Consider the following 23,343-nt stretch of genomic DNA (forward strand, 5'->3'; position numbering starts at 1 on the left):
ATGGCATTTTCCACAGCAATTTTTATGTTAAAGGCCTGATGTGACACATACACTATATTACCAAAAGTATTCGCTCACCCATTCAAATGATCAGAATCAGGTGTTCTAATCACTTGGCCTGGCCCCAGGTGTATAAATTCAAGCACTCAGGCATGCAGACTGTGAAACAAGACATTTGTGAAAGAATGGGCCGCTCTCAGGAGCTCAGTGAATTCCAGCGTGGAACTGTCATAGGATGCCACTTGTGCAACAAATCCAGTCGTGAAATTTCCTCGCTCCTAAATATTCCACAGTCAACTGTCAGCTCTATTATAACAAAATGGAAGCGTTTGGGAAAAACAGCAACTCAGCCACGAAGTGGTAGGCCACGTAAAGTGACGGAGAGGGGTCAGCGGATGCTGAAGCGCATAGTGCAAAGAGGTCGCCGACTTTCTGCACAGTCAATTGCTACAGAGCTACAAACTTCATGTGACCTTCAGATTAGCCCAAGTACAGTACGCAGAGAGCTTCATGGAATGGGTTTCCATGGCCGAGCAGCTGCAGCCAAGCCACACATCACCAAGTGCAATGCAAGGCGTCGGATGCAATGGTGTAAAGCACGCCGCCACTGGCCTCTAGAGCAGTGGAGACGCGTTCTCTGGAGTGATGAATCACGCTTTACCATCTGGCAATCTGATGGACGAGTCTGGGTTTGGAGGTTGCCAGGAGAACGGTACATTTCAGATTGCATTGTGCCAACTGTGAAATTTGGTGGAGGAGGAATTATGGTATGGGGTTGTTTTTCAGGAGCTGGGCTTGGCCCCTTAGTTCCAGTGAAAGGAACATTGAATGCTTCAGGATACCAAAACATTTTGGACAATTCCATGCTCCCAACCTTGTGGGAACAGTTTGGAGCGGGCCCCTTCCTCTTCCAACATGACTGTGCACCAGTGCACAAAGCAAGGTCCATAAAGACGTGGATGACAGAGTCTGGTGTGGATGAACTTGACTGGCCTGCACAGAGTCCTGACCTGAACCCGATAGAACACCTTTGGGATGAATTAGAGCGGAGACTGAGAGCCAGGCCTTCTCGACCAACATCAGTGTGTGACCTCACCAATGCGCTTTTGGAAGAATGGTCAAAAATTCCTATAAACACTCTCCTCAACCTTGTGGACAGTCTTCCCAGAAGAGTTGAAGCTGTAATAGCTGCAAAAGGTGGACCGACATCATATTGAATTCTATGAGTTAGGAATGGGATGGCACTTCAGTTCATAGAATGAGTAAAGGCAGGTGAGCGAATACTTTTGGTAATATAGTGTATGTCACAGCGATTTTTCTAAACTTTCTACGCATAAATTTGTGCAAGTAATGTGGTCAGAACAGTTTAAAAGTGATCATGGACTTGTTATTAAAGGATTACAACTGTTACATAAGCTGAAACTTACCTTTACTGTCCAAAAAGAGATTTTTCAAAATTAGCTAGCTCTCTCCCAAGTGCTAACCAGGTATGCCACCATTTTGGAAGTGATGTCATGAGGACAACAATTCACATACTGTCACATGACTTTGCCAGGATGTTAAGTGGATGTCACTCTGGGACTTCATGAGTTACATTCAAGAAAAAAGCTCTATCTGGAACTTTTCAGAGTATTTACAGGGTGTGTGACACCTGTGTCACCGTGGGTCCTTACTCAAGTAAATTTACTTCGTTACTGTCCACCACTGATTATTTGTGTTTGTGCTTTGAACTCCGACTGGTGCTACGAGAAACTAGTGCTTGCAAAAGGTTCTTAGGTATGTCTTGAATGTGCAAAAACCGACATCGGAGTATTACATGCGTTATTTTGGCTGCAGTCTGAGCGGAAGCAGTGCATCGCAAATTCACAACACTCTGCGTCAAGGGGTTAAGACCCTGAAAATAGAGTGTGAGAGGTGCATAATAATCCAACCTGCCTACGATGCCTCTTATATTCAATAACTATAGCAGCTAGCTCATCTGTGATAGAACAACTGCTGTCACTGTCACAGCTTTATGTATATTCATTATCAAGCTGTCATGTATCATCATCAGATTCTACATGTACACTTTAGTCAGATGTATGTATCTATGACAGATGGATGTTTATCTCGTTCCTCCTATCCTCTCTCTTCTCTCTCTTTTCTGTCTCTACATCTGGCCTTAGGCAGATGGGTCCCTCCATATGAGCTGGGTTCTGCTCAAGGTTTCTTCCTGTTAAAAGAGAGTTTTTAGTTGCCACCGTCACCTTCAGGCTTGCTCTGGGGGTTTCAGGTTGGGTTTCGGATTTTGTAAAGTGTCAAGACAATTTGTATTGTTATTGACGCTATATTAATAAAAATGAATTGAATTTTGTAGTGGGAGGAGCAAATGCAACATGCAAATGTGAAACACTGTTTTCAAACTGTTAAATGTGTTGAAAATAAGTGATTCTGGTAACTTTTATGTTCATCACATGTTTATTAACCTGTTCATAACCATCTCCTCAAACAGATGCAATGAGAAAATTCAGTATCTGCAGCAAACTAGTCCTCATTTGCTAATCACCAACACAGTAGAGTATGCTTTAGCATAAAGTATGGTCATGCTTCTTTATGTGAAAGTAAATATAAAAGTAAAGTGTACAACTGTTCTACTTGTTAGTAATTCTGTTGTGACGTTGTCTGGCTTTTGTTGAAAACTTCTGCTGAGTTGTTATGAGGTGAACTATTCTCTGTTATGGGTTTTAACCCACAGTGAGTCTGCAGCATCATGTCAGGCTGCTGCAGCTCACCTTTCATTTCATTAGAAACAAATGTTTTTTTCTGCAGTGACTAAAGACTGATCTGTCAAGCACAACATTTTATATTCAAACACTGTATTTCAATTTGTATTCTACATACACACACTGGTAATGCTGCAGCTTATCTCAGATAAGAACAGGGACTGATCTTCAGTTTCAAATACAGTTAATATACAGACTAACATATTGCTCTGACCTACAGCAGAAACACATGTGAACTTGAACTCCACACAGAGAGGCCTCAGTCCCATTCAGAAGCAGTCCCATACAGATACTCTAAGACAACAGACCAGTAACATTAACAACAAGGACTCATCATCCTCTGCTGAACCACAGCAGTAACAGTGTAGAAATGTGACCTACTGTACAATAGAACATTTAACACAAAGTACAAACACAAACAGCTACATCACTTATATACAGAGATATTTCTGTTAATAATAACAAGTCTTTAATCATTTATTGATGAAAAATAAAATTGTACAGTAGAAGTCTTTTGAGTTCATTTACTTACATGTGATTATATTAAAATGGTAACTATTCTTGTTTTTATATTATTTTATATATTTTCTACCTATTGGTACTCAAAGAGCTTTACAGTCACAGACACATCTACCCATTCACTCACACACATTCACACACCAGTGCCACGCACTGGGAGCAACTGGGGGTTCAGTGTCTTGCTCATGGACACTTCAGCATGTGGCATATTCTGGGGATCTAACCACTAACCCTAGTAACCTACTGTAGATTAACTGCAGTTTAGCGAGATAAAGCCTTCTTTTCACAGATCCATCGGTTCTTCTCTGTACAGTTCACTGATTTCCATTCCTCGTTATTGACAGAAATTACACACTGACCGCTTTGAGGCTGTTGGTTGAAGGAGCTGAGGGGAAAAAATGTCAGTTAGATCCAGACTGATTTTGTGATTGAAAAGAAGAAAAGTGTCTCTTACTTATCAGTCAGATTATTTCCATTGACCCACTTCCATTTCCCATCTACTGCTCTCAGGCCAATCCAGTATCTATTGGTACCTTTGCTGTCCCAGCTGGTTGTATTGACATAATTCTTAGGAAAAAGGGAAAAAAAAGAAAGTAAATAAAAGTGTTATCAGAGATATTTAAAGTGTGTTCAGATCTGGAGAGAATACATTTTCATCTCATAACAGTTGTTGTTACCTTTTCAGCATCATTATCGACAACAACCAAATCTGAAATCTTTCCTCTGCAATCTTCTCGAGCGTCTTCCCAGGTTTTCTGACCAGCAGCCTCAGGATTATTAATTGCATAGCAGCTGGACTGGTTGTGTAGCCAGCCATCCTGACAAGGTTGACACGGTCTTGCTGCAACAACAGAGACCAATTTATAAACAGTCACTGCAGAGTTTTAGATTATTATCAGTTATTTTGCAAGTGATGGGATGTGAACATACGGTTAGTTTTGTCGGGGCAGTAGGCATCAATGCTCCACTGAGCTCGGCTGACGTTCAGGTTTTCATCATTCAGGCTTTTGATCTTGCTCTCAGCAACAGTATAGGCCTGTGTCAGGTTGTCAAACCTGGCTGTCAGGTTGCTGTGGTCCCTGGTCAGGTTTTCATAGTTTGAGCTGAGTTTATTGTTGAGGTTTGTCAGGTTGAGGTTGGCAGCCAGTAGGGTCCGTTGGTTCTCTTTTAACTGGTTCACCATGTTTACATCATGAGATGATAAAGCATCTGCAAAATGAGATTAATGGTTCACTTTGGATTTTGCTCATGCCAAAGTTATTTTCTGTCTGTTCTACTTGAGGTTTCAGCTGTTTACTTTTAGGCCACCACTGTAGTTCCTCAGTTAAATCTCATGAAGAAACCCAAATCCTTTACTCCTTGATTCAGGATTCTCCAACTTCCCCAGACTATACTAATTCTGCGGCAGCTAATTTGCCAATGCTTCATCCTGTCACTTCCTGCAACAGTATGTCTCAGATGATACTTGTTATAAGAATCTGTTCATTTGTTGGATGTGTTACCACTAAAAGATCATTAAAAAACTAGAAACAATGTGAACAGAAGTTATTACTGTTATTATTGATTATTACATTCACACCACGTGTTCTACATCTTTCTTTCCAATCCAAGATTTGGGTGTTTCATTGTACATACCAGATTCATAAATGAATAAACAGAAACTTGCTAATAAATTAAACAATTACTGACTAGTGTTACATGCTTTTACAGATAAAATGACCTCTTTAAGATTTGACTCCCATCTAAGTCAGAAGTTCTTGTATGAATTGGTTGTTTCACATACTTACAGTAAACACAGAATCCTATAATGCCCAACAGCAAAATAACACAAAGAGTCCCCAAGCAACATTTCAGCTGCTGATAACGTCTGCTGTCTGCTTTCTTGTCTGTCAAGAATCCTGCTAAACAATACATTTCATTTAGGAGACATTATACACATCACAGTTGGAAATACAAAAAGGAAGTTTAAACACTGGGACTATAAAAATCAACTAGTAAATGTAATTATTAGTGATGCAGTGCCTGCAATGCAAACTATTGACCCCCTCATAGCAAAGCTATGGGAGTCAATAGTTTGCAGTGCGAATCACTGCAAACTATTGACTATTGACTGAACGTTCTTCACTACGTTTTTCTTCTTATTAGTGATGCAGTGCTACGTAATGCAAACTATTGACCCTCATAGCAAAGCTATGGGAGTCAATAGTTTGCAGTGCGAAGCACTGCAAACTATTGTTCTTCACTACGTTTTTTCTTTTTATTATTAGTGATGCAGTGCCTGCAATGCAAACTATTGACCCCTCTCATAGCAAAGCTATGGGGGTCAATAGTTTGCAGTGCGAAGCACTGCAAACTATTGTTCTTCACTACGTTTTTCTTCTTATTATTATTATTAAACTTTTTCCTACGGCCGATTTTCGAAACCTTTCAACTCAAATACCGTTCGTCGCACACAGACACAAAATACGTCAAAACGTGCGTCTCGATCGGACTCGGTGTGCTTCTATACAGTTCTTTCAAACAAGATTTTTTCGCGACGTAGTCGCGAAAAAACTGCGACAAATTTCCCAATTGAAATGAATGGAGAAGCCCGAAAAAAAAAATATTTCAACAGACATTTTCAACAATGAACTGCTCTGGCATACTTTAACCGAGAGACTTCATTTAAACTTTAAAACGTAGGTACTCTTGCCTTCTCTTCAGAGATTCACTTCACTTGTCGACAACTTTTACCGTTTTTAAACTATGAAGCCTCAGAGTTGTGTAGGTTTTTACTCAAATTTCAGGGTTTATAATGGGTGTGTATTGCGCGGAATGTTTGTGCTAGAGTGGATGACATCATCAGCTAGAGTGAGGAGGGGAGAAGAAAGTTAGTCAAAAAACTGCACAGAAACTGCTCCCGTGGCCACAAATTTCACACGACAGACATAATTTATACATAGAAACGTAGGAAAATGTGTCTTCTCACTCAAATTCGTCTGCTAAAGCTGTAAGTCTTATAGTTTTGGCGTCAGACACAAAGATGCGCCAGCAACACCCACCCACAGCTCCATAGACTGCCATGTTAAAAAGGCAGGGAAATTTCTGGAGGAAAGCAGACGTAACCTTTCTTTGAATCGCTTTAATAGGTCACATTTCTTCATTTTACCCACAAACTGCATATGTAGACGTTCAGGAAAGCCTCAAGATGCCCAAAGTTAAGTCGGTTCAATGATTGGAAATACGGTTTGGCCACAAGTCCTTCCTGTTCGAGGCGATTTTTCAGCATTTTCTCTCTCTCTCCCCGTCTTCCAACTGACATTCGAACAGGAGCAGTTGACCCTGGTAGCCATGACAACCAGACCCCAACCAGCTTACACACGTTCACACACGCAGCTGCAGGGGACGAGAGGCGGGAAAAGAGCTCTCAGTGGAAAACATGATCTGCCAAAACATTAAAACGACTAGCCGCCCAGTGATTTAGCCGACGACTAGCCTTCCAGCATAGCGCATGTATGTTAGCAAGCTAGCGGAGCTAACGGAGCTAGCTAGCCGCTACCTTAACGCCGCGGACTCAACCGCGGAGTTAGCCTCGAGCTAACCGCTAGCTAACCGGGATTTAACCGCGGACCCGCGGGAGTTAAACACGAATTAGCCGCGGGAGTTAGCCGTGAGCTAACGCGGAGGCTAGTGGGGTTAGCCGCCGGCTAATTCGCCGCCTTGCTAGCGGGTGCTTATCACAGTAATAATGTTGAAGTTTTACAATTTAAAGGGAAGATATTTTTAAATTAAACTGTGTCAAACTGAAAAATATATTATTCCACCACATAAAGTAGGAAACATGTATGGCTTGCAACAACATTAATGACAGTATATATATATATAATTGGAGTAATTTAATATAATATGATGTTTTTAATTAAATAAATAATGAGCTGTTGAACACTCATAAGAGTTATATTAAGTATGTTACATAACATTATTTGACATGTCTATTTGTCTGCCTATAGTTTTCCTCCATCTGATCCAGACAGACTGCAGTGACGTCCAACATGAGACAAAGAGCTGGACTCGCAGGACAATTTGAAGGTCTTCACTTCATCGCTGATTCCTTGTTACAGCCTGGATGTGTTAAGTTTAATATTATTGTTTATCTAACTGTAAGACTGTGCCGTAAACTGTTAAACTATTGCTCAGGTAGGAGTAATGAGTTTTATTGTTAAAATTATTATGATTAACGATCAGTTGTTACGATTTGCTCGTTCTTTGTCTGGGGATCCTAGTGAGATCCCTCCCACTCTCTTCCTTATTTGATGCTGGCTTTCAGGTGGAGCTGGGAGGGGTCTGCTGCCTGTACCTGCCCTTCAGTTTGTAGAAGGCGAAGCATAAAGGACGACCCTTCTCAGTGTCTCTCTCTCTCAGCCAGGCCTACTGCATCCTCCTCATCCTGTTTGGTTTGTTGTACCCTGCATGACATCAAACTCACACCCATCCAGTCAGAAGGAACCAGGCCTTAAATGACTATTTGAGTTGTGCTTTTTGTTATAGCTGCTGCTCATGGTAGTAAAGACATGCTACTTAGTAAAGACATTCGCGACGTAAGTCGCGAATACTTTCATACCTGTCTTGACCTGACCATTACTTTTTGTAGTCAAACATGGATTATATTATGACTATATGAACAGGTGATCATTAAAGCATCATAGCATGGTAGCATCATGGTAGCATCATTAAAGCATCTTAGCATCATAGCATTGTAGCATCATTAAAGCATCTTAGCATTGTAGTATCTTAGCATCATAGCATCTTAGTATAAGGAAAACACACACTTTATGACAACTACAGATTTTTAACATGTGTCTGCTTTGTTATTAGCTTGTTGCTTACATTTACTTATAACATTTGAAAGACATTTCAATTTTTTTGCATTGTCTTTGATAGGATTAAAGGGTTCCTGTGCTTCGACAGCTGATAGTGATCATCGTTGATTCATCGCCCTCAACCATCGCAGAGCAGTATCGCCACCTCACCCACACACATACATTCACCACACCTTCATCTACACAGATTTAATTTAAGTATAACATATTACATTAATTTGTCTTAGATTAGATTATTTTACATTAGGTAGTTAGAGTTTAGGTAAAGGTTAGGGTTTAGGTTAGTTTGATAGGTTTGATAGCCTGTTAAGCTATTTTGTCTTGTTTTTTTTTTCTGTCTATTTTTTGTCAGCAGGATGCCTAGGAAGTCCAGACATTCCATGGCGGTGAAGCAGCGCTGGAGGAGGCTCGACCTGGAGGAGCTGAGGTCCACCCCTTCCCCCCTGGAGGTATTTACACAGTAGATAAGCTTCTGTGCCACAATGACATCTGTCTGCGTGAAAATGGCTCTAGAAATGTTACATCTATTGTTTTCTCCTTAACTGCTGAGTTCTGTATGTATTTGGTCTTAATGTTTCATCAGACGTCCCCCCCGGCCGGAGAGGAGCCTTCCCACCGACCCTGCTCTCAAGCTCGTCCCCCCGTTCGTGCTCGTGAGTATCTCTCAATGATCAATAAATTAATTCATTCATTCAGCATTGTAGCATCTTGGCATAGTAGCATCATCGTAGCATCGTAGCATCGTACTATCACAGCAATATAGCATGGTATCGCAGACTGCTGCGGCCACTGCATCACTCTCGCGATTTCCTGCAGGGGAATTGTCTAGTTACTTTTAATGTCAGAATACAATCCAGATTAATGCTTCAAATGAACTAATCTCCACAATGACATGTCCATGGGCGTCACACCCGTGGGGGATGGGGGTGTTGCAACACCCCCACTTTTTTTACAAGCTGATTTCATCCCCACCCACTTTTTCCTAAGTTAACCGTTTGCCCGCCCTGGCTGTGTACCAGCGTACTGAAATGGAGCGCACCTCAGTTCCCCAGACAGTTAGATTGATTGACAGCCATCCAGCCAATCATAGTCATTTGACCAAACCCACTAGTCCCGGCCGCCCGGCAAAGTAAACACGGAGCTGCCGACCCGTCACTCGCTGCAGCAGACAGTAAACAGAGCAGAGGTATGAAACGATAATTTAACTAGTTAATAATGTCGAATTTTCTCTGTAAATAACGAAACTATTAAGCAAGCCAGGTGGCAAACAAAGTTAATGCAAAGTTTTGCAAGCATATTCTTTTTGTTAGGAATGCCAAAAAGGAAAGGCAGCAGAAGATTGACTTATTTTTCCACTCAAGTTGTCATGTAATTAGGTGACAGGAGGGACACAGAAAGCTGTCAATCCATAAATGCACTAATTCAATTTTGTAGTAGTACATATTCTTGCATTAATGCCATATAGGTGTTCATTTACGTAACTTAAAGGTATTTGTTGGAGCTTAAGACTTTCTTTTCAATGAAGAAAATCCCCTACATCAACTCATCCCTGTTATTGCTCTCAGAAACTATTAAAATCTTATTATTTAATAAGACAAATAAAATAATAATATAGAGTACGATAAAGGCTAGGATGAAAGAATAGTTAAAACAGATTAGAAAGATCAGAAGTTATTGACAAGTATTTTGGCACATAGAATTCAAAGACATATTACTACTTTGATTAAGCCAGACCAAACAGGATTTATTCCTAACAGACAAGGTGCTAATAATATAAGAAGAACCCTAAATATCATCACTTGCGCTAAAAGAAACAAGCGAACATCAATGTTAATAAGCTTTGACGCACAGAAAGCGTTTGATACGGTAAACTGGGACTTTTTATACAGAACGTTGTCTGTAATGGGATTCCACCAAAACTTTGTGAACTGGGTCAGGGTTATTTACAGAAATCCAAAATCACGTGTCAGAGTAAATGGATGCTGTTCTGAATTTTTTGACCTACAGAGGGGGGTGAGGCAAGGGGACTGTCTTAGCCCCCTGCTGTTTGCTATAAATATTGAACCCCTGGCAGCCTCTATACGACAAAATGAGGAAATAAAGGGCATAAAAGACATGGGGAATAAAGAACACAAGATATCTCTTTATGCAGATGATATCCTGACCTATATAAGTGACCCAGCCCTTTCTGTCCCTGCACTGATGGACACCTTAAAGAAATATGGAGAACTCTCTGGTTATCAAATCAACCAATCAAAATCAGAGGCAATGATGTTGGTTGGACACTGGCCAGCTCAATTATCAGGGAGGCTTGATTTCCACTGGTCTCAAGGATTTAGATATTTGGGAATTATTGTAACGACAGACCCATCAAGATTGTATAAAGCCAACTATGGGAAATTGATGGGTCACATAAAAACGGACCTTACAAGATGGGAAATCCTACCACTTTCTCTGATAGGAAGAATAGAATCTATAAGAATGAACATTTTACCGAGGCTGCTCTTTCTCTTTCAATCACTTCCTATCTATGTTCCTGCTTCCACCTTTACTATATTAGATAAATGGATGTCCAAGTTCATTTGGCAAAGCAAGAGACCTAGACTTAAATTTAAGAGACTACTTTGTCCAAAAGACAGTGGAGGCCTGGACCTGACTAACCTGAAAAAATATTACTGGGCGGCCCAGCTGAGATCAATAGTTGCTTGGATATCCCAAGACACTGACACTATATGGGTTGGAATGGAGCAGAGTGAGTGCCCAAATTTACCATTAAATTCAATCCCATTCTTAAACCAAGACATATGGGGGAAAAATAAGATTACTAATGTATGGACTAAGAACACCTTAAAGATATGGTCAATTGTGAGGAAAAAACTACAACTTCCCTTGACAGTCTCCAGAGCTATAATAATAGCAGATAATTGTGAGTTCTCTCCAGCTAGGCTGGACAAGGGATTCCTGAAATGGAAGGAAAAAGGTTTGGTGGTTTTGAACCAGCTGTTTGATGGACCAGTCTTAAAATCATTTGAGCAGCTTAAAGAGAAATATGATTTACTAAACCAAGATTTCTTTAGGTACTTACAAATTAGACACTATTTACAAAAACATCAGGAGTGGGAAAAGCTCTGCTCCTTACCAACAAAAATAGAACAATTATTTATATCAATAATTGAAGGAATAGTGAAGACAAAGTTCATATCACATATTTACAAGGTATTACAGGAAGAGTCTACAGAAAATAATTTGGATATTAAAGAAAAATGGGAGCTAGAAATGAACACAATAATCTCAGATGAGCAGTGGGAAATTTCATGCAGTCGAGGACATAGGGTGACCAATAGCCCAAATTGGAAGGAATTTGGTTGGAAAATCAAAATGAGATACTTTAGAACTCCACTTATAACATCAAAATGGAGCAACACCTCAGATTATTGCTGGAGAGGTTGTGGCTTGGTGGGAGACCACACGCATATATTTTGGGACTGCCCAAAGATATCAGAATACTGGAAAAATGTACAAAAAGAAATAAAAAAATGTCTTTGTATAGATTTACCTCTTGAACCATCACACTTTGTGCTAGGGGTACTGCCAGCTGATTTTGAAGAGAACAGCCAAATAACTTTGCTGAGAGTCCTTCTTTTAATTGCAAATAAGGTAATTACAGCCTCCTGGCTGAAGCCACATCCTCCAACTGTAGCGCAATGGAGGGGAAGAATCCAAGACGTTTACAATATGGAGTATACAACAGCATTATTACAATTAAAGGCAGATGTATTCCTAAATAAGTGGTCACCCATTGCCCTACATTTTCACTTGAAATGAATAACACGTAGCATTTATTTTTTATTCTTATTTTATTTATTCATTACTGGTACATGCACATTTGTGCAAACCTTTCTGTTTTTTTTTTTTTTTTCTCGATAGTATATATTTTCTTGCTATTATTATTTTATTGTTCTTAGTTTATTTTTATCACAATCGTCATCTGCAATGTGTAAACGACTTAAAAACATGTGATACTGTTGAGATAAAGGTCTATGTATTATGGTTAGGATGAAAGATATCCATGGACTGTTAACCTTCCTGTGGACCTACCCGTCGCACCTAAACTGTACCATCAAAACGTTTGATATACTGTATGACTGCACTTGATAAAAGGAAATAATAAAAAGTTCAAAAAAAAAAAAAGAGATTAGAACAACAAAATATATGTGAAATAATAAGCAGACAAAAGAACAACAAAATAAATGAATGTTTCCTCATCAAAATCAAGTTTACATAAAATATTTCAACACTTCCATGTTCAGGAACATTAACATTGAGTTCTTTATGTAGGATGAGGAAAGGAAGTCCAGGCAATGCAATATTATTTGCATATCCTGATGAAGAAAATCTAGAAAGAGACTGAAACAGGGGCCAAAGGCGGTTGCGGTGCTCATGTGCTACCCACTTTTAAAATTGCTGCTCCACCCCTGGACATGTCTGTCACACGTGACACAAGTGACTAAAATGAATCTAAAGATCTTTACTTTCATGCAGAAACATGATCTGTTCCACGTCTGAAATAAGAGATGCACTGAGCTGGTGATCTTTGTAAGCCTGCTTACCCAAGCCACTTAATGTTTCCCAACTTAGAATACCTGAACCCTTCTAATGCTCTAAAGAATCATGTGGCAGTAATGAATCATAAATAAGTATCTCTGTTATATTTATGCACATGTAAATTAGTTCCTGTTTATGGTAGTAGGCTAACAATGATAACAGTAAAAAAAAAGCTCTTGTGATATTGCTAAAAATGTTCACAGCTCTTTACTTAGCATTTGTGTCAGGAGTTTGTACTGTTTCTTTATTTTGCACCTTGACTTCATCGTACACAGTTTGCTCGTCCGTGTTAGCTGAAAGGTTTAAATGTTCATTAGTGTATTGTGGTTAATCAACATAAAGAACTTTTTATTCTATTCTGTTTGTTTTTCTGTCATGCATGAGGCTGACAAAATTTAGTATGTGTATGATATGTAGGATATGGACCTGTGTCTGCAATAAAAGCTTTATTATTAGTATATTAAATATGTGTGACAAGATATTTTCGCACAAATAGCAGATCAGACTGGTTTTGTTTTAGGCAACTTCATACATTGCTCAATTTTCATCCAGGGTGGCTTGAATAAATCGGAAATGTAAAAGAAGATTTTTTATTTTTTCATCCAGTAAGCTATTCAAAAATAGAAGGAAATCCCCAGTTGTCAGATTCATTTGAGGTGAATAAAGGAATCTGTACATTCAAACCTATGCAAAATGGATTGGTCAGAGACCGTCTTCAAGGCGTAAACAAGTGACAAGTGAATGCAACATTAGAGCTTTTCTTGGGATGTCTTTTCTTGACAGGTAACCAGTTTCATTGAGTGAGTTCTAAATTAAGGTTTGCCTGCTCTGAATGTCAGAACCCTTCTGATGATACCTATATTGTACTGAATCAGGCAGCCATCTCTAAATAGTCATATCTATTGTCTGGAGGGAGTAACAGTGATGGGCCACAGCACCACGGTACTTCCAGAATTAGGGACAATGTTCACGGCTCTTTACTTACCCTTTGTGTTAAGAGTTTGTACTGTTTCTTTATTCTGAATCTTCACTTCATCGTACACAGTTTGCTCGTTCCTTTTAACTGAAAGGTTTAAATGTTAATTAGTGTATTGTGGTTAAATAACAAGAACCTTCAAATAATTGTTTTACACTTTTTGTATAACACTGACAAAGTTCTGTATCTTGGATAGGATATATAAGATACTGCTTTATTGATCCCACAGTGGTACTTCATAGCTCATTCAGTATTTTCCCAGTATGGCGTTCTGTACACCCAAACACACAGGGCATTAAAACCAAAGATGATGGTTATTTCTCATAAATGCTGGCTCATAGAATAGAGAGGGTAAAGTGTGTCTTTTACAGAGAAGCTCCATCTCACAACACATTATCCGGTTACACGTATAGACCAAGTCAGGGAGGGGTTGTAAAAAGAGGAAATAGCTTTTTAACCCATACATCATTCCAAAATAGAGGGGAAAACACAGTTATCAGATTTGGCAGAGGTGTGGGTTTCACCTTTTAAAGAATGTGCACATTCAAACCTGTGTTAAAAAATGTTGTAATTTAACATCTTTCGATCAGAGACCTTCTCAACCAACAAAGAAGTGGCAAGGGAATGTAGCAGATGTATTTTAAATCCAATACGTTGGAAGTTTGAGGATAAGAGCGTAACTATTTGTTATGCTTGTACAGCTCCTGTTGTACTGTCAATATTAGTGATAGAATCCTAATTACAACATTTCATGGTTGTCATCATTTTACATTTTGAAACGGAGTCAGTTTTAGTTAAAGTGCTTGAAGTCAAACATCATTCAAAGGCAACTGTAAGTGGGCTTTTTTCAAAGTAAGCAAACAGTGTAACTAAGTTTGGCTTCTCTTGTCATTTACAGTGAATCATTATTAACACAGAGATTTTAAATTTATCAGTGCAGTTCTGGGTTAGTTAACTCAACATCTAACTTTCAACGTGCAGTTTTTTTTTCCTGTTCATTATTACTGAATCAAACACTAGTGCAAGAAATAGAAACACTGCATTTACAGTACAGGTGATCACATAAAAAATACAACTAATTATGTTGTTGCTGATCTGTATCATATAGTCAGATTCTTTTTTTGAGCAGCTTTTTTTGATACGCAGTAGTTTCAAATTTTAACTTACCTTTTAATTGTTCTTCGGATTTGAATATGACTGAAGCGTAGTTAATCTCCTCTGCCATCGCCACAGTCTACAGGCTTGCGGACAGAGAAGTACTGCTGTAACTAAAGCTGTAACTAAAGCTGTAAAGCTGAACTGAGTAGTGGGAGGAGTAAATGCAACATGCAATCCCTGTACACCAACAGCTGCACCTCCAGTCACCAGTCTGTCAAGCTCCTGAAGTTTGCGGATGACACCACCCTCATCGGGCTCATCTCAGGTGGAGATGAGAGCGCCTCCAGATTGGAGATTGACCGCTTGGTGACTTGGTGCAGCCGCCACAACCTGGAGCTGAACGTCTCCAAGACAGTGGAGATGATTGTGGACTACAGGAAGAACACAGCCCCACACCTCCCCATCATCCTGTGTGACTCTACAGTCAACACTGTGGAGTCCCTCCGTTTCCTGGGCACCATCATCTCCCAGGACCTCAAATGGGAGCTGAACATCAGTGCCCTAATTAAAAAAGCACAGCAGAGGATGTACTTCCTGCGGCAGCTGAAGAAATTCAACCTGCCAAAGACAATGATGGTTCACTTCTACACTGCCATCATTGAGTCCATCCTCACCAACTCCATCACCACCTGGTATGCTGCAGCCTCTGCTAAGGACAAGAGCAGACTGCAGCGTGTCATTCGCTCTGCAGAGAAGGTGACTGGCTGCAGTCTGAAGTCTCTCGACGAGCTGTACCCTTCCAGGACTTCCAGGACTGTGGCCGATCCCTCTCACCCTGGACACGGATTATTTAACAGACTCCCCTCTGGCAGACGGCTGCGATCCATCGAGTGTAGAACAACTCGCATGGCGAACAGTTTTTTCCCATCCGCAGTGCGTCTGCTGAACAATGCCAAGCCCCCCCCCCCATGAACACATCAAACCCACTACCATCCCACAGTAAATGTTCTGGTGGAATATATACATGTATACACTGTGTATATATTTTTGTATTTTTTGTATTTTATATATCTGAGAGCAAGTTCTATAGTTTCTATATTTTATCTTATTTTATTTTATTTTATGCGTAACAACACCAAAGCAAATTCCATGCATGTACAAACATGCTTGGCAATAAAGACTTTACTGATTCTGATTTGTCAGATTACTTTTAAGAGCCTGAAAATAGAGTGTGAGAGGTGCATAATAATCCAACCTGCCTACGATGCCTCTTATATTCAATAACTATAGCAGCTAGCTCATCTGTGATAGAACAACTGCTGTCACTGTCACAGCTTTATTTATATTCATTATCAAACTGTCATGTAACATCATCAGCTCTATGTTGTATTTGTATCATCATCAGATTCTACATGTACGCTTTAGTCAGATGTATGTATCTATGACAGATGTATGTTTATTTTGTTCCTCCTATCCTCTCTCTTCTCTCTCTTCTCTGTCTCTACATCTGGCCTTAGGCAGATGGGTCCCTCCATATGAGCTGGGTTCTGCTCAAGGTTTCTTCCTGTTAAAAGGGAGCTTTTTGTTGCCAGCTTCACCTTCAGGCTTGCTCTGGGGGTTTCAGGTTGGGTTTCAGAACGGATTTTGTAAAGCGTCAAGATAATTTGTATTGTTATTGACACTATATTTATAAAACTGAATTGAATTGAGTAGTGGGAGGAGCAAATGCAACATGCAAATGTGAAATGTAAAATATCAATTACAATCAATTCAGAGTTATTTACGATCATTAGAACTCAGCAATGTGATAGTGATCACTTTGAGAAACAGTGTCCTTGCTCTTAAATGGGATCCTGTCTAGTTCTGATATCATAGAGGGCTAGAGGGTGACCCACAGGAACAGCTGTGTGTCTTCATGGGAGGTAGATGGTTTGCCTTCCTCGAAGGTGCACATCACAACGCAATGAACGTTTCCAAAACTGAAACCTGTTCACAGATGAGTCACTGGTGAGTTTGCTATCACAGTAGATAAAAGAGGCTACGACTCATCTGACAGAAAAAAGACATCAGGCGGAATGTGTCAACACTCTGTTTTCTGTTAAATGTGTTGAAAATAAGTGATTCTGGTAACTTTTATGTTCATCACATGTTTATTAACCTGTTCATAACCATCTCCTCAAACAGATGCAACGAGAAAATTCAGTATCTGCAGCAAACTAGTCCTCATTTGCTAATCACCAACACAGTAGAGTGTGCTTTAGCATAAAGTATGGTCATGCTTCTTTATGTGAAAGTAAATATGAAAGTAAAGTGTACAACTGTTCTACTTGTTAGTAATTCTGTTGTGACATTGTCTGGCTTTTGTTGAAAACTTCTGCTGAGTTGTTATGAGGTGAACTATTCTCTGTTATGGGTTTTAACCCACAGTGAGTCTGCAGCATCATGTCAGGCTGCTGCAGCTCACCTTTCATTTCATTAGAAACAAATGTTTTTTTCTGCAGTGACTAAAGACTGATATGTCAAGCACAACATTTTATATTCAAACACTGTATTTCAATTTGTATTCTACATACACACACTGGTGATGCTGCAGCTTATCTCAGATAAGAACAGGGACTGATCTTCAGTTTCAAATACAGTTAATATACAGACTAACATATTGGTCTGACCTACAGCAGAAACACATGTGAACTTGAACTCCACACAGAGAGGCCTCAGTCCCATTCAGAAGCAGTCCCATACAGATACTCTAAGACAACAGACCAGTAACATTAACAACAAGGACTCATCATCCTCTGCTGAACCACAGCAGTAACAGTGTAGAAATGGGACCTACTGTACAATAGAACATTTAACACAAAGTACAAACACAAACAGCTACATCACTTATATACAGAGATATTTCTGTTAATAATAACAAGTCTTTAATCATTTATTGATGAAAAAATAAAATTGTACAGTAGAAGTCTTTTGAGTTCATTTACTTACATGTGATTATATGAAAATGGTAAATATTCTTGTTTTTATATTATTTTATATATTTTCTACCTATTGGTACTCAAAGAGCTTTACAGTCACAGACACATCTACCCATTCACTCACACACAATGTGCAACTGGGGGTTCAGTGTCTTGCTCATGGACACTTCAGCATGTGGCATATTCTGGGATCTAACCACTAACCCTAGTAACCTACTGTAGTTCAACTGCAGTTTAAAGAGATAAAGCCTTCTTTTCACAGATCCATCGGTTCTTCTCTGTACAGTTCACTGATTTCCATCCATTGCCAATGACAAAAATTACACACTGACCGCTTGGAGGCTTTTGGTCCAAGGAGCTGAGGGGAAAAAATGTCAGTTAGATCCAGACTGATTTTGTGATCAAAAAGAAGAAAAGTGTCTCTTACTTATCAGTCAGATCACTTCCATCGACCCACTTCCATTTCTCATCTTCTGCTCTCAGGCCAATCCAGTATCTATTGGTCCCTTCCTTGGCCCAGTTGATTGTATTGATATAATTCTTAGGAAAACGAAAAACAAAGAAAGCAGAAAAAGTGTTATCAGAGATATTTAAAGTGTGTTCAGATCTGGAGAGAATACATTTTCATCTCATAACAGTTGTTGTTACCTTTTCAGCATCATTATCTACAACAACCAAATCTGAAATCTTTCCTGTGCAATCTTCTCGAGCGTCTTCCCAGGTTTTCTGATCAGCAGGCTTAGCATTATTAATCACATAGCAGCTGGACTGGTGGTGTTCCCAGCCATCCTGACAAGGTTGACACTGTCTTGCTGCAACAACAGAGACCAACTTATAAACAGTCACTGCAGAGTTTTAGATTATTATCAGTTATTATGCAAGTGATGGGATGTGAACATACGGTTATTATCTTTGGGGCAGTAGGCATCAATGCTCCACTGAGCTCGGCTGACGTTGAGCTCATTCAGTGTTGTCTCCATGCTGTGAATTTGTTCTGTTAGGTTTTCCTTCTCCATTTCCAGCTCCTTGTTTTGCATAGTGAGGTTCATGTTTTCATCATTCAGGCTTTTGATCTTGCTCTCAGCATCAGTATAGGCTTGTGTCAGGTTGTCAAACCTGGCTGTCAGGTTGCTGTGGTCCCTGGTCAGGTTTTCATAGTCTGAGCTGAGTTTATTGTTGAGGTTTGTCAGGTTGAGGTTGGCAGCCTGTAGGGTCCGTTGTTTCTCTTTTAACTGGTTCACCATGCTTACATCATGAGATGATAAAGCATCTGCAAAATGAGATTAATGGTTCACTTTGGATTTTGCTCATGCCAAAGTTATTTTCTGTCTGTTCTACTTGAGGTTTCAGCTGTTTAGTTTTAGGCCACCACTGTAGTTCCTCAGTTAAATCTCATGAAGAAACCCAAATCCTTTACTCCTTCTTTCAGGATTTTCCAACTTCAACAGACTATACTAATTCTGCGGCAGCTAATTTGCCAATGCTTCATCCTGTCACTTCCTGCAACAGTATGTCTCAGATGATACTTGTTATAAGAATCTGTTCATTTGTTGGATGTGTTACCACTAAAAGATCATTAGAAAACTAGAAACAATGTGAACAGAAGTTATTACTGTTATTATTGATTATTACATTCACAACACGTGTCCTACATCTTTCTTTCCAATCCAAGATTTGGGTGTTTTATTGTACATACCAGATTCATAAATGAATAAACAGAAACTTGCTGATAAATTAAACAATTACTGACTAGTGTTCCATGCTTTTACAGATAAAATGACCTCTTTAAGATTTGACTCCCATCTAAGTCAGAAGTTCATGTATGAATTGGTTGTTTCACATACTTACAGTAAACACAGAATCCTATAATGCCCAACAGCAAAATAACACAAAGAGTCCCCAAGCAACATTTCAGCTGCTGATAACGTCTGCTGTCTGCTTTCTTGTCTGTCAAGAGTCCTGCTAAACAATACATTTCATTTAGGAGACGTTACACACATCACAGTTGGAAATACAAAAAGGAAGTTTAAGCACTGGGAGTATAAAAATCAACTAGTAAATGTAATTATTACTTTTATTATATGTTGATGTCAGAATACAATCCAGATGAATGCTTCAAATGAACTAATCTCCACAATGACACGTCTATCAGAGGTGACACAAGTGACTAAAATGAATCTAAAGATCTTTACTTTCATGCAGAAACATGATCTGTTCCACGTCTGAAATATGAGATGCACTGAGCTGGTGATCTTTGTAAGCCTGCTTACCCAAGCCACTTAATGTTTCCCAACTTAGAATACCTGAACCCTTCTAATACCTATGATCTCAGGAATCATGTGGCAGTAATGAATCATAAATAAGTATCTCTGTTATATCTATGGTGTGGGTAATGATGAAGAACCCCAACACTGGCAAATGCTAACTATACACACTCAAATTGCAAGGCAAAGCAGAGGGGAACTATTGTAAATTAGTTCCTGTGTAATGGTAGTAGGCTAACAATGATAACAGTAAAAAAAGCTCTTGTGATATTGCTGAAAATGTTCACAGCTCTTTACTTACCATTTGTGTCAGGAGTTTGTACTGTTTCTTTATTTTGCACCTTGACTCCATCGTACACAGTTTGCTCGTCCGTGTTAGCTGGAAGGTTTAAATGTTCATCAGTGTATTGTGGTTAATCAACATAAAGAACTTTTTATTCCATTCTATTTTTTTTTTCTGTCATGAATGAGGCTGACAAAATTTAGTATATTAAATATGTGTGATGTGACAAGATATTTTCGCACAAACAGCAGATCTGACTGGTTTTGTGTTCAACTTCATACATTGCTCAATTTCTAGCCAGGGTGGCTTGAGTAAATCGGAAATGTAAAAGAAGAATTTATTTTTTATTTTTTTTTCATCCAGTAAGCTATTCATAAATGAAGGAAATCCCCAGTTATCAGATTTATTTGAGGTGAAAAAAGGAATCTGTACATTCAAACCAATGCAAAATGGATTGGTCAGAGACCGTCTTCAAGGTGTAAACAAGTGACAAGTGAATGCAGCATTACAAGTGTTCTTGTGATGTCTTTTCTTGACAGGTAACCAGTTTCATTGAGTGAGTTCTAAATTAAGGTTTGCCTGCTCTGAATGTCAGAACCCTTCTGATGATACCTATATTGTACTGAATCAGGCAGCCATCTCTAAATAGTCATATCTATTGTCTGGAGGGAGTAACAGTGATGGACCACAGCATTTGTAAACGCCTACTCCAAGCATGTAAATAACAAGGCTGAGTATAACTCATGTAAACTACTTCCTATTTAATGGTATCAGCTCAGTAATGATAACAGCTACCATGGTACTTCCAGAATCAGGGACAATGTTCGCCACTCTTTACTTACCATTTGTGTCAAGAGTTTGTACTGTTTCTTTATTTTGCACCTTGACTTCATCGTACACAGTTTGCTCGTCCGTGTTAGCTGAAAGGTTTAAATGTTCATCAGTGTATTGTGGTTAATCAACATAAAGAACTTTTTATTCCATTCTGTTTGTTTTTCTGTCATGCATGAGGCTGACAAAATTTAGTATATTAAATATGTGTGATGTGACAAGATATTTTCGCACAAATAGCAGATCAGACTGGTTTTGTGTTACTTCATACATTGCTCAATCTCCAGCCGCGGTGGCTTGAGTAAATCGGAAATGTAAAAGAAGAATTTTTTTTTTTTTCATCCAGTAAGCTATTCAAAAATAGAAGGAAATCCCCAGTTGTCAGATTCATTTGAGGTGAATAAAGGAATCTGTACATTCAAACCTATGCAAAATGGATTGGTCAGAGACCGTCTTCAAGGTGTAAACAAATGACAAGTGAATGCAACATTAGAGCTTTTCTCAGGATGTGAGTATAACTCATGTAAACTACTTCCTATTTAATGGTATCAGCTCAGTAATGATAACAGCTACCACGGTACTTCCAGAATTAGGGACAATGTTCACGGCTCTTTACTTACCATTTGTGTCAGGAGTTTGTACTGTTTCTTTATTTTGAATCTTCACTTCATCGTACACAGTTTGCTCGTCCCTTTTAACTGAAAGGTTTAAATGTTAATTAGTGTATAGTGGTTAAATAACAAGAACCTTCAAATGATTGTTTTACACTTGTTGTATGACACTGACAAAGTTCTGTATCTTGGATAGGATATATAAGATACTCCTCTATTGATCCCACAGTGGTACTACTTCATAGCTCATCCAGTATTTTCCCAGTATGGCGTTCTGTACACCCACACACACAGGACATTAAAACCAAAGATGATGGTTATTTCTCATAAATGCTGGCTCATAAAATAGAGAGGGTAAAGTGTGTCTTTTACAGAGAAGCTCCATCTCACAACACATTATCCGGTTTCACGTATAGACCAAGTCAGGGAGGGGTTGTAAAAAGAGGAAATAGCTTTTTAACCCATACATCATTCCAAAATAGAGGGGAAAACACAGTTATCAGATTTGGCAGAGGTGTGGGTTTCAACTTTTATAGAATGTGCACATTCAAACCTGTGTTAAAAAATGTTGTAGTTTAACATCCTTCGATCAGAGACCTTCTTCAACCTATAAAGAAGTGGCAAGGGAATGTAGCAGATGTATTTTAAATCCAATACGTTGGAAGTTTGAGGGTAAGAGCGTAACTATTTGTTATGCTTATACAGCTCCTGTTGTAATAGTAGAGATAGAATCCTAATTACAACATTTTATGGTAGTCATCATTTTACATTTTGAAACGGAGTCAGTTTTAGTTAAAGTGGTTGAAGTCAAACATCATTCAAAGGCAACTGTAAGTGGGCTTTTTTCAAAGTAAGCAAACAGTGTAACTAAGTTTGGCTTCTCTTGTCATTTACAGTGAATCATTATTAACAGAGATTTTAAATTTATCAGTGCAGTTCTGGGTTAGTTAACTCAACATCTAACTTTTGATGCGCACTGTTTTTTTTTTCCTGTTCATTATGACTGAATCAAACACTAGTGCAAGAAATAGAAACACTGCATTTACAGTACAGGTGATCACATAAAAAATACAACTAATTATTTTGTTGCTGATCTGTATCATATAGTCAGATTCTTTTTTTGAGCAGCTTTTTTGATACGCAGTAGTTTAAAATTTTAACTTACCTTTTAATTGTTCTTTGGATTTGAATACGACTGAAGCGTAGTTAATCTCCTCTGCCATCGCCACCGTCTTCAGGCTTGCAGACAGAGAAGTACTGCTGTAATTAAAGCTGTAACTAAAGTTGATCAGTGCTTGGTTCCTCTGTCACAGCTTCAGTGACCAACTTCTGCTTTTGGATGGAAGTAACTGGCATCTAGCAGTTGATCAATATCAGATTCAAACCAGTTTCACCTGTATCTTGCTCTGCCCATGTGTATGTATAGTCCTGCCTTTCACTCTGTTCTTTGTCAAACTGTCTGTGCTGTTACCTCTTATTAGGATATACTCATTACCATACAGAGAAAAAAAAATACCTTAACATTAATCCTTAACAGTAATCCTTCTACCAATCAGA

The 23,343-nt window shown here is 39.0% G+C and overlaps 1 protein-coding gene across 1 annotated transcript; it reads right to left on the reverse strand.

The window, feature by feature from the left end:
* Positions 1–17,985: 17,985 nt before the first annotated feature.
* LOC311497325 (uncharacterized protein) lies at positions 17,986–20,474 on the reverse strand (the record flags this gene model as incomplete). Its single annotated transcript, XM_084557597.1, has 3 exons — positions 17,986–19,067; positions 19,646–19,756; positions 20,363–20,474. Coding segments are annotated over 3 exons (627 nt in total), but the record flags the coding sequence as incomplete, so codon positions are not given.
* Positions 20,475–23,343: the final 2,869 nt, after the last annotated feature.

The sequence above is a fragment of the Chelon labrosus genome (assembly GCF_963514085.1).
Source record: "Chelon labrosus genome assembly, chromosome: 12".
Taxonomy (NCBI): domain Eukaryota; kingdom Metazoa; phylum Chordata; class Actinopteri; order Mugiliformes; family Mugilidae; genus Chelon; species Chelon labrosus.